Raw genomic sequence first — 17,281 nt, forward strand, 5'->3', positions numbered from 1 at the left:
GGAACTCACCAAGGCCAGCTGGCCTGGGTCTGAAAAAGCCTGGGTCAAAACAGGTCTCGCTGAACATAGCGGACAAGGAGGACTACTGAGACCTCAAGAACAATGGCAACGGGTTTTTGATTCTACTGGACCTATTGGTTTCATGGGAGCCTAGGCAGTTTCGTGGATGCTCACCTTACTAGACCTGGATGGAGGTGGGTGGTCCTTGGACTTCCCACAGGGCAGAGAACCCTGATTGCTTTTTGGGCTGACGAGGGAGGGGGACTTGGTTGGGGGAGGGGGAGGGAAAGGGGAGGCGGCGGTGGCGAAGAGACAGAAATCTTTAATAAATAAATAAATTAATTAAAAAAAAGAAGAAATAGAAAGTACACTGAAAGCATACAGCAGCAAAATAACCAAATTTAGGCTCTTGCAATACTTAAGTGAACATTGTAATTTTGAAAACTTCATAAATAATAAATACACCTGGCACCCAGTATTTCTGTTGAAGACAGCCAAAAAATGCAGTTACTAGAGCTGCTCAAGGGCTAAAAGAAGCCTAGAAATCTAAATTATACTTAAAACTCAAAAGAAAAGAAAAAAAAACATATCGTTGTGACTATAAGATAAGAGACATTAACAGTTCCCAGCAGTATTGACTTACAACATTCAACATTTAAATATATGTTAGAAAGAATTTAGTAGATGAATATATCAGGTATAGAAGATTTTTCTTAGGATTATTATATTATCAGAGAAGTCTCAGCATTAAACTAACAACATTTACTTCAAAAGGGCTTTTCCTAGTATAAGTAATTATATTTTTGTCAAATGAATGATAGGATTAAGTCTTTATTTCAATTCATAATTTCTTTCTAATACATTTCTAGTAATCTACAAGAATATTTGGAAGTTATTGTTTCTGCAATTCCCTTTTAAGCATTTTAATATATTTATATATAAACATTTATATAATTATGGATACAAAGTCAAATTACAATGATGTATTTAATGTGGACAACACACAATATATTCATTTCCTCGAATACTTACAATTCCGAAGAGTATTATGTTCAGTGAAATAAACTAAATATATAAAGATCACATGATCTCTCTTATATGTGGAAATTCTTAAGGTAGAATTTTACAATCAGTCACACAAAATTACTTGCCTATTTCCCCTTCCCAGGGGGATCTATATATGTTTCTCTTAGGGTTCACCTTGTTACTTAGCTTATCTAGGGTTGTGGATATAGGGTCCTTATCCTTTCCTGTACAGCTAGTATCCACTTATGAGTGAGTATATACCGTGTTTACCTTTCTGGGTCTGGGACAAGCTCTTCTGACAAAATTGGGGTCACAGGGCTGGGGGGAAAATGAAGGCAGAATGAGAGAAGGAGGGGATAAGGTGACGGGGGAGAACTTGAGGGAATGAGATTGTCAAAATGGGAAAAGGACAGAGATGGAGAATAAGGAAAAACATATCTTGATTGAGGAAGCCATTATGGGGCTAGTAACAAACCTGGCACTAGAGAAATGCCCAGGAATCCACAAGGATGACCACAGATAAGATCCTAAGCAATAGTGGATAGGGTGCCTGAACTGGCCTTGCCCTGTCATCAGATTGATAACTATCTTAAATGTCATTGTAGAGCCTTCATCCAGCAACTGAGGAAACAGAGGAAGAGACCCACAGTGGAGCACTGGACTGAGATCCCAAAGTCTAGTCGAAGAGAGGGATGAATGAGAATATGAGCAAAGAGGTCAAGACCATGATGGGGACATCTACTGAAACAGCTTACCTGAGCTGATAGGAGATCATTAACTCTGGCCAGACAGGGAAGGAACCAGCATATGACTAAACTAGACCCTCTGAATGTGGGTGACAGTTGTCTGGCTGGTACAAACTTCTTGGCCACTGGCAATGGAACCAGGATTTATTCCTACTGCTTGTACTGGCTTTTTGGAACCCATTCTCCCTGGAAGGATGCATTGCTCAGTATAGACATAGTAAGGAGAGCTTTGGTGCTTCCTCAAAGCAATGTGCCTTACCCTCTCTGAGGAGTGGATGAGGGGTAGGGTAGGGGGTAAATTCGAGGGAAGAAAGTGGGAACTGGGATTGGTATGAAACATGAAAAAAGATAGTTTAAGAAAAGAACACACAGTAAAAAAGAAAACCTTTTTACTCCAAAAAATATCTGAAGGGAAGTTAACATGATTGTCTCATTTTAAATCTTATCTAAAGAATTATAAAGTGAGGAGACAAATGAATTTCATTAACAAGAAATATTTGCATACACACGTGTTTATACACTCTACTAATCATATATTTCAAGCTATCATGAAAAAGTATTTAATAACATGATAATTAATTAGGATTCACCTTTATCCTAAAAACCTTTACCTAATATTCCATATAACAAGCATCAATAACCTTAAAAGACATTCTCCACAAATCCAAAATCACTTTAGAATTTTATTCCTGTTTATGTGCATAGTGCTTTAGTCACAAATTAAACTGTAGATTAAAAGCTGCTCTCAATGTCTTCCTTTATTATTGAAAAGCTTTAATATGCCTGAATTTATACTTCCCTTAAGAGTATAATAATCTTTTCTCATTTTCCATGCTATTCCAGCATCACCCAGACACCATCTGGACACATTAAGAAATATGCTTACTTAAAGTTCAATCGACATGCAAACTAAATACAAACTGCAAACAGAATTTAACAGTCAATTGGCAGTTTTAAAATACCATTCAACAAATATTTCAAATAACCACGAAAGATTTACAAGACACGTTTTTAGATCCTGATCTGCAATAATTAATTATCAATTGCCTGTAGTTCCTTGAACTCTAAGCTAATATTTACATTACAGGCCAGTTACAAATGCAAAGCATATTTAAATATTGAATTATTTAACGTAATCCTTTGGTAAAGCTAGAAACCTTAAATTAAAATCCAATAGTATACAACACTATAGCAATGTGGTTCATTAAATTCATGGGGAAGATATGCATATATGGTAATAAAAATAAATCTGATTTAAAAATTATGAAAATTAATTTTCTCATTCCTGTTACCAATGACATAATACAAGCTATAATTAGCATCATTTCTATTATTCCTCAGTATGCTAGCAACTACCATCATTTTTATTAAAAGACATGCATTACCTGCTCCTAGCCATGAAGGGTGTACATTTCAGTAAAACTTCAATGTCCTTCTAAATATGACATCAATTCGTCCCAAGTCATGTTTGTTTATTTCTGTAGAATCTATTTCTATAATGATATCAGACAGAAGTCCCTTCAATAACAATTACAATGTTTCTGATTATTATTCCTACGTCATTTCAGTTATCCCTCCACTCCAATTTCTAGACTTCCAATGACTCCTTACTACCACTAAAATAAAGGACACCTTCCATAAATTTGTTTATTGCATTTCTTGTTTTGGGATTTCATTATGTTTTTGCATGTATTCTTCACTTTAGCCTCACAGTACAATTTGTATTTCTCTGAAGAAATGAGTAACCATAATATTGCCCCACATAAATGAATTTCTCTGGAATTGTATCTATAACACAACACAACACAAAATTATGGCTTTTTACAATAAGCTTTGTGGTAGATTTTATTATCCCGATTTTATACAAGGAACACATAACAATTTTTTAAAATGAAATTAATTCATTAAAAGATAATTTGCTTAATGGTGAACACGTTTGTTTTGCCAATGTAGAGCAGTCATACACACCACCAACCAAAAACAGACTAAACATATTGTATTTATGTTTTTGTGTATTTATGGTTTTATACACATATATAGAGAAGGGGAAAAGTGATGAATTCTATCTCACTTCAAAACATTAAAAGGCTACTTTAGAACAGCTTTAGGTTTATAGAGAAGATAAGCAAAAAATTTGCTATACAGTACTCCATTTAATGCTTACACAAATGGCTAAATTTATCAGTATCTTACATTACTATATTATATTGTTACTATCAGCTTGTCATTACTTATAAATTATTATTCATCAAATTCCACAGTTTATACTAGAATTCACTTTTTGAAAAATATCTCACCAGATATTCAAACTGCATAATATCTTGTATCTATGGTTTTAATATCATACAAAATAATTCCAATACATCAAGAAGTGTACTGTGCTTTCTCTTAAGCTTTCTATTGTACACAACCTCTGGTAATTATTGATCTTTGTTCCGTCTCTCTAGTTTTGCTTTTTTCCTAATGTCATATAGTCATGTTCATGCATTATTTAGTCTTTTTAGATGCTTCGTTTTTCACTTACAATTGTGCACATAAAGCTCAATCAAGTCTATTTAAGGAAAGCTAGGTCATGTAAATTTACTTACACTATTCCAGAACATTCATCATCATATTTGTTTCACACATTTACTTATTTCAGTATATCTTGGTTGGTTTCAATATTTAGTAATTATAAATAAATTTATCATAAGCTTTAATTATGTTGGTTTTGGGGTTGGTAGATGTTTTATATTGACTGGTACAAATATGAAAATTTTTATTTGGTTTGTAAGATGTTCCAAAATGACATCTAAAGTTATTGTGCTGATTTCCATACTCCAGTAATGAAGTCTTTTTGTTGTTTCATAATTCTGTAAGCAGGTTGTGTTTTGGATTTTGCATATTCTAATGTTCTAATGGTAGCATAAGGAAATCACATTTTTACTTAGAAGTCTCTAATGACATATAACAAAAAAATTACTTTCATAAGTTAATTTTGCACCTGTATAGTTTCTTAGATAAAGTTTCTTTTCAGGTCTCTGTCTATGTTTTAATTGTTTTTAAATGTACAGTTATGGAGTTTTGTATATATTATATTCTATCAGTTTTTAGCATATATATATATATATATATATATATATGGGAAGAGAATATCTCAATTCTATGGCTTTTCTTCATAATTCTCTTAATTGTGTTCAAGGGCAGTTATGTGTTTTATAAACCCCGATTTATCAAGTATTTTTATTTTAGTGATAATATCTTTGTTATTGTATCTAAAATATATTGCTCTATCCAAAGACTCCTAATTTTTTTTGTTCTTTTGAGACAGGGTTTCTTTGTAGCTTTGGAGCCTGTCCTGGAACTAGCTTTTGTAGAACAGGCTGGTCTCGAACTCACAGAGATCCATCTGCCCCTGCCTCCTGAGTGCTGGGATTAAAGGTGTGTGCCACTGCTGCCTGGCGACTCCTAAAAAATTGTGATTTTATATTCTTTTATTTTCATGGTTTTGGCATTTATGTTTATAACTGTGATCCATCCTGGGTTAGCTTTTGTAAAGATTGGATGGCCTTAAAGAGAATGATTTATTTTTGTATGGGGATTTCCACTTGTGCAGTGTCATTTGCTAAAAGAACTACTCTTTGCATTATTTTTTCTTCCTTCAATAAATAATAACTGATGAAACTTAGGTACATTTCTGAGTACTCTTCTATATTTCTGATCTATTTGCCAAATAAACCACAAGGAATGACAACCTCAGTTCACTGACTATTTTAGTCTTTTTATTTCATTGGCTAATTTTGACAACTGATTTTCATGTAAATAATTAAAATCAGTTTGTGGATATGCACAAAATAATTTACTTATATTTCATGATTATATTGAATCTGCACTTTAATTTAGGAAGAATTGACATTAAAATGCAATGTTTTGCTAACGGGTATTTTTACTTTTGTTTTTATATTTTCATTTTGTCTTAGTCATTTGATAGATATTCTATCAGAAGTCATTTTCTGCTATTGTTTGTACTTTAATTCCATTATGAATGATGACTTTTATAACATTTTACTTATTTAAATTTGTTAATGTGATTTTTCTGGCCCATAATGTGTTAATTTTGATAATGTACCAAGTGAACTGACGAGTATGTATTATTCTGTTATTGGATAAAGTAATTTAAAATGTCTATTACAGTCACTTCTTTAATTGCTCTGCTTAGTTCAATTATGGCCTTCTTCTAGATGCGTCAATTACAGCTAGGTAGGTGATAAAGTCTCCAAGAGTACATTCATCCATTTTCTTTACATTTATAATGGTTTTTTCCCTCACATAATTTAATGCTGTTATTGAGGCAAGCACTGGATAAGTTATGTCATTGTGAAGGAAACTGATGATTTTATATTTTGTTCATTCTAAGTTGGTTTTTGAAAATTAATATACTTACTCCACCTCCTTTGTAATACCACAGAACTATAGTCATTATTCCTTCCCGTGTTATTATTAAATATATCGATATTAGTATTTTTAATGAGGTTCTTTAAGGAAACATTTATTATTTCTTTTATTTTTTCAAGACATGGTCTCTCTGTGCAGCCTTGGGTGTTCTGGAACTCTCTCTACAGAACAGCCTGGCCTGGAACTCAAATAGATCCACCTGCCTCTGACTTGCAAGTGATGAGTTAAAAGTGTGCGTCACCACTACTCAGCTAGACGATGATTTCCCTAGTAATAGATTGGTTGGCATAGTATGGGGCCTGAAATGTAATATTAATTATTTATTTTATGACTATTATTTTCTTTGCTTTTTATAACCTTTTCTTGTGACTGCCATTAATTTTGTTGTATTTTGTTCACTCAGTAGATGATTTCAAAGGAAGCAAATTCTCAATAAATGAAAGCAAAAAGCACTCATGTCTGATACCATTAAAATAGATGAAGTAGTTCCTATCATTTAATTGGCCAATTTAAAACATTTCCATGAAAAGTGGTTATTAACCCAATTTAAGTACCTTCTACTTCTATTTTAATTTGTTATTTTAATGTATTCTTAATTTCCTTTAACCCATCCTCCATTTTTGTTCCATTCTCTTGTTTTAATGGAACAATTTAGTCTCTCCTCTGCCTCTCATGTCAATTATAGTTAATTTTAGTATTTGGCTTAAGCTATTTTAAATTGAATGAATTTTGGGACATTTTGATATATAAGTTCCATATTTATAATATTTCTACTCCTGTTTCTTCCTTTTAAACGCTCCCATATCCCCGCATTTGTGCTCTCCAATCCATTATCTCTACCTCTTTAATTACACAATATACACACAAGCACACATCTATAAATATAGTCTGCTGAGTACATTTACTGTTACTCACATGTGGCTGTGTTTATAGCTAACGGCTTGGGTTTGAATAAACTGTCAGGGGGCCCATTTATGGAGAGGTTTCCATGTAGATTTAGAACTCATTTAAATGTAGTTGAAAAAACATTACTACATAAATATATGGATAGTACAAGTGCCATATAAAAAGAATATTTTCAAATCTTCTCTCCTCGTGTAATTGATTTCACTTATCTACAAGGAATAATGACAAAACTGGTTATTTTTTATGACCAGACTATTATGTTAAATTCAGAATAAGAAAAATATTTATGTTATTTTATTGATTTCAGAATGTTCCAGTTGTATCAATTTCCTTCTTTCTGAGTTAGTCTACCCCAAGTATCTTGAATGTCAGATCGGTGGCCTTAGCTTTACATTCTTTCAGCTTCATTAGTGTTAGAGAACTATGATTTGTCTTTTCCTGAATTTTACATTATAGCTTTCTTCTTGAAATACTTGACTAGATCATGGAATTTCATGTTTACTTAGGTTCTAGACAGTACTACATTGTATTTCTTAGCTTCTTTTCTATGAAAGGAAATATTTCCATTTCTTCCACTATTACCTTCTGGCGTTTCCTATGTCTTGATTTTCTGCAGTTTAAATTTTAAGCAGACTTGGAGACTTCTTTGATATTTTACATATTAGTAGACTTTTATATACTTTGACATTTTTCCTTATTCATTGATTTTAGGAAAAAATCATTTGTTAGAGCATGGTTTATGAAGAAGCTGTGTGAGGAGAATTTTGAGAGCTTGTGTGATAACTCCAATTAAACAAGGAAACAAGAGGTCTTATAAACTCTGTTCCTCTATAACATGGATTATTCTTTAAATGTGCCTTTGTGCCCATCCCAACAGTAATAAATAGGATTGGGTTTACTCTAGATTACCCATTATCTTATCCATTATTATTAAGAAAGATATGGGAAGTCTGAACCACATGCTGCAAATGCATTAGCAAACAAAGAGGTGAGTGATCAGCCAGCCTGCTGGGTACCCCACTCTCTAGGCCCTCAGTACCAGGGCAGTATTCCTTGCCCCTCCCCCACCTGCCTCAGTTTGAGCAGCCAGCCAGCAGGCAAGCTTCTTCCTGGTAGGCTGCTCCAACACCCCCCACCCCATCAATCAGACTATGTAAGCTACAAGTCCCACTCTGTCCCCAAATCCACTCATCCCCAGCCACCTCAGAGGAACTCTGAATCACAGGCTGCAACTGCACACAGCAGATTAAGAGGCGAGTGATCAGCAAGCCAGCTGGGCATCCCACTCTCTAGAGACTCACTTCCTGGGCAAAACCCCAGGGAATCCCTCTACCATCTGCCTCAGCTTCAATAGCTTCCTGCAGGTAGGCTACCCCAACACCTACCCCACAATCAATTGAACCCTATAAGCTACAAGGCCCAATCCACACCCAAACCTACCTACCCCCTGAGACCTTGGAGAAACTCTGAAGTACAGGCTTCAACTGCATACTGCTGACCAAGAGAGGAACTCTGAACCACAGGCTACAACTGCACAGAGAGACCTCAGTGGCTCCCTGAGACTCAGATAGCAACTGCACATAGTAGACTAAGAGTAGCTCTCTAAGACATGGATAGCAACTGCAAAGATAGGGCCAAGAGTCAAAGACACTGCCAGCCTCATATGAAGGAAGATATATGTATGTGCCAATGTAAGAATTCCTCCAACAACCTAAAAAGCAACATAGTAACACCAGAACCCAGTGGTCATACAACAGGAAGACCTGATCATCCTAAACAAGAAGAAGCAGAGGAAAACTACCTTAAATATAGCTTTATGAAGATCAGAGAGACTCGTAAAGAGAAAATGAGAAATTCCCTTAAAGAAATGGAGGAAAAGACAAACAAAAAAAATTAGAAGAAATCAATAAATCTCTTAAAGAAAATCAAGAAAACCAAGAAAAAACAATCAAGTAGGTGAAGGAAACAGTTCAAATCTTGAAAACTGAAATAAAGGCAATAAAGAAAACAGAAACCAAGGGAATTCTGGAAGTGGAAAATCTGGGCAAAGAAACAGGAACTACCAATGCAAGCCTAATGAACAGAATATAAGATATAAAAGAGAGAAACTCAAATGTTGAAGATAGTATAGAGGAAACTGATTCGTCAGTCAAAGAAAACGATAAATCCAACAAATTAAATCAACCCTGGGTCAAGGAAGAAATAAAAAATGAAATAAAAGACTTCCTAGAATACAAGAAAAATGAAGACACAACATGCCTACACCTATGGGATACTATGAAAACAGTGCTAAGAGGAAAGTTCATAGCACTGAGGGACCACATTAAAAAAAAAAAACCCTCACACTAGCAATTTAACAGCATACTGGAAGCTCTAGAACGAAAAGAAGCTGGATGAATAGATGATAGGGAATAATCAAATTGAGGGCTGAAATCAGAAAAATAGAAACAAAGAATACAAAGAATCAACGAAACAAAGAGGCGATTTTTTAAGAAAAAAATCAACAAGATAGACAAACCCTTATCCAAACTAATCAAAAGGCAGACAAAGAACATGCAAATTAACAAAATCAGAAATGAAAAGGAGGACATAACAATAGACAAAGAGGAGATCCAGAGAATCATCAGGTTATAGTACAAAAACTTCTACTCCACAAAATTGGAAAATGTAAAATAAATGGAAAATTTTCTGGATAGGTACCACATACAAAAATTAAATCAAGACCAGGTGAACAATTTAAGTAGACCTATAACTGCAAGGAAATAGAAGCTGTCATCAAAAGCCTCCCAACCAAAAAAAGCCCAAGGCCTGATGGTGACAGTGCAGAAGTCTACCAAAACAGCAAAGAAGAGCTAATACGTATACTCCTCAAATTGTTCCACTGCTGTGGGAAAATGGTCTGTACCCTGTCTTTGGTATTGTAATAAAACGCCAGGAAGGAAGTATAGGCGGGACAACCAGGCAGGAAGTAGAGGTAGGTCGACAAGAACAGGAGAATTTTGGGAAGAGGAAAGATTCAGTCTGCAGCTCTCACCCAGATGCAGAGGAAACATGATGAGAGGCCTCGCTGGAAAAGGTACCAAGCCACGTGGCTAACACAGACAAGAATTATGAGCTAATATCAGTTATGAGTTAATAAGAAGCCTGAGCTAATAGGCAAGCCAGTTTATGATTAGTGTAGACCCCTGTATGTTTCTTTGGGGTTGAATGGCTGTGGGATTAGGCAGGACGAGGCAGGACCTGTTGGGACAGAAATATTGGTCAACATTCCACATAATAGAAACAGAAGGAACACTGCCAAAATCTTTCTATGAGGCTACAGTTACCCTGATTCTGAAACCACATAGAGATTCAACCAAGAAAGAGAATTGCAGACCAATCTTCCTCATGAATATTGATGCAAAATACTTGATAAAATACTGACACATAAAAGAACACATCAAAAAATCATCCAAAATGATCAACTCAAAATGACTGAGATATTATTATTATTATTATATTATACCTGTCAGAATGGCTAAGATCAAAAATTTCAATAGTTTATGCTGTAGAGGATGTGGGGTAAGAAAGCGACTCCTCCATTGCTGGTGGGAATCCAAACTTGTACAACTACTCTGGAAATCAGTATAGTGGGTTCTCAGAAAATTGGGAATCAACCTACTGCAATACCTAGCAATACCCCTCTTGGGCATTTACCCAAAAGGTGCTCAACAATACTGCAACAGCATTTGTTCATCTCTATTCACAGCAACATTATTTGTAATAGCAAGAACCTGGAAAAAAACCTAGATGACCCTCAACTGAAGAATGGATAAAGAAAATGTGACACATTTACACAATGGAGTACTATACAGTGGTAAAAAACCAATGACATCATGAAATTTGCATACAAATGGATGGAACTAGAAGAAACCATCCAGAGTGAGGTAATTCAGACCCAAAAAGATAAGCATGGTAAGTACCCACTCATAGGTGAATACTAGCTGTAAAGCAAAGAATAAGGAGCCTACAGTCCATGACCCCAGAGAAGATAAGTAACAAGGAGAACCCTAAGAGAAGCATCCATAGATCCACCTAGGAAGGGAAAATAGACAAGATCTCTTGAGAAAAGTGGGCATGTAGGGGGAGAATGGAAGGCAGAACGAGAGTATGAGGGGAGAAGAGGAGGGGAAGGAGAACTAGAGGGACTGGGATGGTCAAGATGAGAGAAGAACAGAGATGGAGAACAAGAAAAGAGATATCTTGATTGAGGGAGCCATTATGAGGCTAACAAAAAACCTAGCATTAGAGAAATTCCCAGGAATCTACAAGGATGAAACCAGCTATCACTATAAGCAATAGGAGAGAGGGTGCCTGAACTGGCCTTGCCCTGTAGTCTGATGGATGACTGTCTTAAATGTCATCATAGAACCTTCATCTAGCAACTGATGGAAGCAGATGCAGAGAACATTGGGCTGAGCTCCCCATGTCTAGTCGAAGAGACGGAGGAGTGAGAATATGAGCAGAGGTCAAGACCATGATGGGGATACTCACTGAAACAGCCTACTTGATCTAAAGGAAAACTTCCAGCTCCAGCCTGACTGTGAGGATACCAGCATAGGAACAAACTTGGCCTTGTGAAAGCAGATAAAAGTTGTATGGCTGGCTAGTACACGAACTGGCTCTTGGGAGTGCATTCCATATGTGGATGCCTTGCTCAGTTTAGATACCGGGGGGGGGGGGATGGCCTTGGTTCTGCCTCTGGTGACAGACTTTGTTGACTCCCCATGGGAGGCCTCATCCTCTCTTAGGAGTGGATGGGGGTAGGGTGGGGAGAAGGCACTGATGAGGAAGGTTGTTACAGAAGTAAGCAAGAGAGGAACAGAGGTTTAAGTAGCTCTGGGAACATTTACATGGAGAAGAGAATGTATTTTTTTGGTGCAGTGTTGATCAGCAGATAGAGAATATGTGTCAAAACTGAGTCACCGAAGCACAGGATCTAATAACTGAAACTTCCTGATGCTGGTGAGTGAAGTTGGGCAAGCTGTGTTTTACACTGACTCTCAGCTCATCTCAGCCCACCTAGACAGGGTCATAAAGGCTACACTATTGGAAAAGTTTTTGTCCACTGTCATGTTTGGAGAGAAGTTCTTGTCTCAATTTAGACATGACACAGCCTTTTCCAGTGATTTTTTAAATTAAGTACTATTATGTCACTTAAAATAATGTACATATGCAATGTTATGATGTGGGAGGTCCTTCTGTCTATGTGTTGCTTTTATTGGTTAATGAATAAAGAAGCTACCTTGGCCTGTAATAGGGCAGAAGTGAGCTAGGTGGGGGAAAACTAAATTGAATGGTTCCTTGACGTAGGCTGATGCTCTTTATCATTTCATACTTTTGTTCCCAAGCCCATTTAGATAAGGAGACCATGCAGATTCTGGTAGAAAAGCTTTGGGATCTGGGGAAGGTTTCTCCACCCAGGGTTCTCAGGGAACTTTCCCATCAAGTGGGTACTCTATAAGAGACCTTGTGTCATTGTCCCCTTCCTTCTTCATGTATTTATTAATAATTCCAAACAATTATCTAATAATACTTCTTGCTTCTTTATTCACTTGAAAAATAAAGAAAACTAGCCTGAAACTGAAAAAAAAAAGTTGTATGGCTGGGGCAGACTGTGGGGCCACTGGCAGTGAGACCAAGATTTATCCCTACTGCTTATTCTGGCTTTTTTGAATCCATTATCCCTGGAGGGATACCTTGCTCAGCCTAGCTATATGTGGTAGACTTCGTTGACTCTCCAATGAAAGTCATATTCTCTCTGAGGAGTGCAATGTGGGGTTTAGAGGGGAAAAGTGGAGGAAGCAGGAAGAGGAGAGGGAGTGGGAAATGAATTTGACATGTAAAATGAGAAAAGATAGTTTTTAGAATAAATTTAAAAAAGAGTAGTACATAAAAAAATGATGTGTCTAAGCATAATTTGTACTAGTGACTGTATACAGTCTTGACTCAAACTGCCTTGCCCTTGACAGTGACTGTAGATAGCTGGAACTCAAGTGAACTTTGCTCATATGAATTTTCCTAACTCTCTAAATACTGTCAGAGTATACATTTTCTGGTGCCCTGAATAAAGGTGGCTATTTCATGGACCTTATTCCACCTTATTTTTGGGCTGTATTCTCCCAGGTTCATGCTTCCAATTAGAGTAATAATAATTACAGACAATTCAAATAGCTTTCCATTTTTGTTTCTGCTTACTTGCTTCTGTATATTCCCAAATCTAGAATACCACATATTTTGTAACTAGCCCATGACTTTTGTTTTTTTCATTTGGGAATTTTTTAAAATAATAAAATAAAATTAAAAATATAAGATAGATCAAAACTAATGCATCACAATAGGATGAAACAAACAAACAGAAGGAAAGGATTCCTAGAAAATGCACTAGAAATAGTTACAGATGCAGAGTTCCACTCTTTAATACTCTCTGGAAACTCATAAAAGCACTAAACTGGAAACCAGAATAAATGTGCAAAGGACACTCTTTCTGCCTGAACATGGTTCCCTGAGCCATGAAGGGAAGAAATTTGATGGAGATACCAGATAGGTTTCTCATTTTCTGTATAATGTCGCAGGTGGGTCTATGTTTGCTCTTACCTGCTATAGAAGGAAGCTTCTCTGATAATGGCTAAACAAAGCACTGATTTTTGAGTACAACAGACTGTCATTAGGGGTCATTTTATTGTTATGTATTTTGCTTGTTTGTTTAGACCAATAGTATTTTTTTACCCTAGGTCCCCAGGCTAGCTAATTTCAGATTTTTGGTTATTCAAGTAGTGTCAGGTATTGCTTCCATCTCATGGACTAGATCATAAGTAAAATTAGATATGGGGTGATGGTTAGTTACTTCCACAAGTTTTGTGCCACCCTGTCCTAGCATATGTTTCGGCCACTCACCATTTTAAATTAAAAAAAAATTGTGGACAGGTTGGTATTTATATTTCTCCTTTGGTAGAGTTCAGAGTACTTTCTTATATCAAAGATGCTAGCACATAAGATGAAGGCTTTCTGTAGGTACCAGCTCAATTTCATCATGTTCAATGAGTAGTATGAGTGCTATCTTCAGTAGTAAGGATCTGCCATCAGTTTTTGGTGAGCAATTTATAGTCTTGGCAACAAACTGGATTTTTTTTGTTTCTCATGAAAACATTTGGCCTACAACTCAATTAGATGCAACTCACACCCGGTCCTGGAAGTATTATTTGATGACAAGAGCTATCCACAGCTGTATTCCCTGTGATTTGGCAATTTGATTTAGATCACTTTCATATATGTATATATTTTAGGGAGCATCTACTATATTAGGTTTTCATTGCTCTTTTTAAATGGCCCTTAACTTGAGGTGTCTCTCCATAATTCCCTCCCTCATATCTTCTTCCCTTTTCATCACCAGTTCATCCCCCCATTCCATCTCCCTCCCCACATTCCACTTGTAACTATTTATTTTATTTCCCTTTCCTAAAAAGATCTATCTGTGCCTTCTTCTATCCCACCTCTGCCCAAGTCCATTACTCTATATTTAACCTTTATTACTATATGTACTCTAGATCAATTATCATTGACTTAACAGCTAATATCCACATATAATCAAATATATATCATGACTGTCTTTCTGGGTTTGAGTTACTTCACAAGCAAAGATGTTTCTAGTTCTATTTATTTTTCAATTTAATGATTTCACTGTTAAAAATGGATAAGTATATTTCCACTGTGTAGTATATCACATTTTCTTTGTTCATTTATCTATTTTTCTGACAAGCAATTTGGTCAGGATAGTACACTTACGATTGCTTAGCAGGTGATTCTGCTGAAGTGGATTGAGGGTAGGAGCACTCCCAAGGCTGGGCTGGCCAGTCAGTGCTGCATGAGCAATTCCATGTTGAGGTCCAGGAGCAGCAAGTGGAGACTGTATCTTATCTTTATCCCAGGAGGATTCGCTTCCACCTAAAAAGAATATTGAAATAAAAAATTTCAGTTGAAAGATTTTTCCTTGAAAACCTTTAAAATTTTTTCATTGTAGACCTGCAATCAATTGTACTTCTTAGAAATTCTTTATTGATCGGCAAAATCACAATCCTAGTTCCAGACCCATGAAGGCCCACAAACAATTTTTGTAAGGGGCTACCTATCTTGGATAAGTTGCATTCCACGTTTCTTTTATTCCCCCTTTGCCATTTGCAAACACACAAGCCTAATTCTAAACCTATGGCCTACAAACTTCCCTTGGTGTGCGGCCACCTTTTCTGGGCAAGTAGCTTCTTTGTGTTGCCTTTGCTTTATCTAACCCACTGAAATATGCAAACATACCAGCTTAAATCCAGACATATAGCCCTTAAATCTATTCATCTGTGCACCCTCTTTGAATGGCTCAGCTCATGCATCAGCTTAGCCTAACTCAGCTCAGTTTTTTTTTTTTTTTTTTTTCACATTTCTTGCACTGGCCCAGTCTAAGGAAAAGTAGATTACCATATCAGACTCACAAAAAGAAAGAAGTCCACATGACTGTCCAAATCAGAAGAAAACAACAACAACAACAAAAACTATAGCTTCAGCAACAAAAAGCAATAGCTGCAACAACAATAAAAAGCACAAATGACCAAAACAGCATGTCTCTCACAAAACCCACCAGTATTATGTAAGTGTTCTCTAATGGAAGCTACTCCAACAAATGCAGGAACACACAATATTTAAAGAATAATCATAAACTTTATAAATGAATTCAAGAAATTTAATGAAGACATGAAGAAACACTTGACTGAACTTCTGTACCATAATAGTAAATGCTATAGTGGTGCTGAAGAAAACACAATTTCACACCTGAATGAGATAATGAAGATAAATCATAATTTAAATCTGAATTCAGTAAAGAGACCAAAACATCTAAGGGAACACAACGCTGAATAGGAGATTGAATTGAAAAGCTTTATACCCTATTAGAAAATTCAGGAGAAATTTACAAATAGAATGAAGGGAGTAAGTTTTCAGAGCGAGAGGCAGACAGGATCTTCCACCACAAATCAAGAAGCTTTCTGAGTTGACAGTCACATGAAAAAAAAAAAAAAGTTTCTTCAAAGAGAGTCTCACTAGGTATTTTAACTATACTTTTTATAGGTCCTAATCCTAGGAGTAGCTGACCAACACAAAAGGAGCACATTGGTATTTTTTGTAGAGTTTTTGTTTCATATTGCTTTGTTTGAACATTTTTCCTTATGCTTGAATAACCTGATTTGTGTTTTTAGTGTATTTGTGGGGATATTATTGTGCATGAGGTTTTTTTTTTATTTGTATATTTGTTTAAGAGAGATAAAGGTAAGTCATGGGAGGGTAAATGGGTGGAGAGTTTCTGGGAGGCAATGGGGGAGGGAAAAAGCATTATCACAATTTATTTAGAAGAATGAAAATAGACCCATATCTATCACAATGCACAAATGTACAAATAGTAGATCCAAGTAGATTAAAGACCACAATTTGAATCCTAAAAAATAAAATTGCTAGAAGAAAATATAGGCAGTACAGTAGGTATAGGAAAGTACTTACTAAAAGGGATTCTTTTGCCAAGGAATTAAGGCCGACAACTAAAAATTAAAAATCTGTATAGCTAAGGAAATAATCCAGTCAAAAAGAACTCTATAGAATGGGAGAAAAACTGTCGGGTACAATCTTTACCAGGTATATCTGACAGAGAATAATATCTGAAATATATAAAGAATTCAAAATATAAAGAGTCAAAGAATCAAACCACCCAATTAAAAAAAATGGGCTAATAATCTTTTTATTAAAAAGTTTTCTCATTAGAAGAAATAAAAACCGATGTAAAGTACCTCAAAAAGTACTCATCGTCCTTAAAATGGAGAACAATAGACAAACAAAAACCACAGTGTCATGAAAAAAAATAGCGTGTCACTTTAATCCACGTGATTCCCAGACCAACATAGCCTATTGAATTAGCTTTTGTTTGTATCTCATTGTTTAAGGGTCAGCACCTAGGTCTGAGTATGCCATATACCACACAACACTCAGTTGATTCAAGCTGGATCTGAAGAGAAATATTCTTTTCTGTGGTCTATCTTCCAAGATTTTAGAAAATTCTATGTGAACTTACAAAATAGAGAAGCAATTAACCAGTTTTT

At 35.7% G+C, this 17,281-nt stretch overlaps 1 protein-coding gene across 1 annotated transcript in view; it reads right to left on the reverse strand.

Annotated features, from left to right (window-relative positions):
* Dach2 (dachshund family transcription factor 2) overlaps window positions 1-17,281 on the reverse strand; it is a 537,829-nt gene that overhangs the window by 116,998 nt on the left and 403,550 nt on the right. The window contains exon 5 of the mRNA XM_050130221.1: window positions 14,937-15,095. Within this exon, the coding sequence (XP_049986178.1) occupies window positions 14,937-15,095 (159 nt within the window). The remainder of the gene's footprint in view (window positions 1-14,936; window positions 15,096-17,281) is intronic.

Source organism: Alexandromys fortis, unplaced genomic scaffold (genome assembly GCF_014885135.2).
Source record: "Alexandromys fortis isolate MF-2015 unplaced genomic scaffold, M_Fortis_MF-2015_v1.1 scaffold_230, whole genome shotgun sequence".
In the NCBI taxonomy this organism is placed as follows: domain Eukaryota; kingdom Metazoa; phylum Chordata; class Mammalia; order Rodentia; family Cricetidae; genus Alexandromys; species Alexandromys fortis.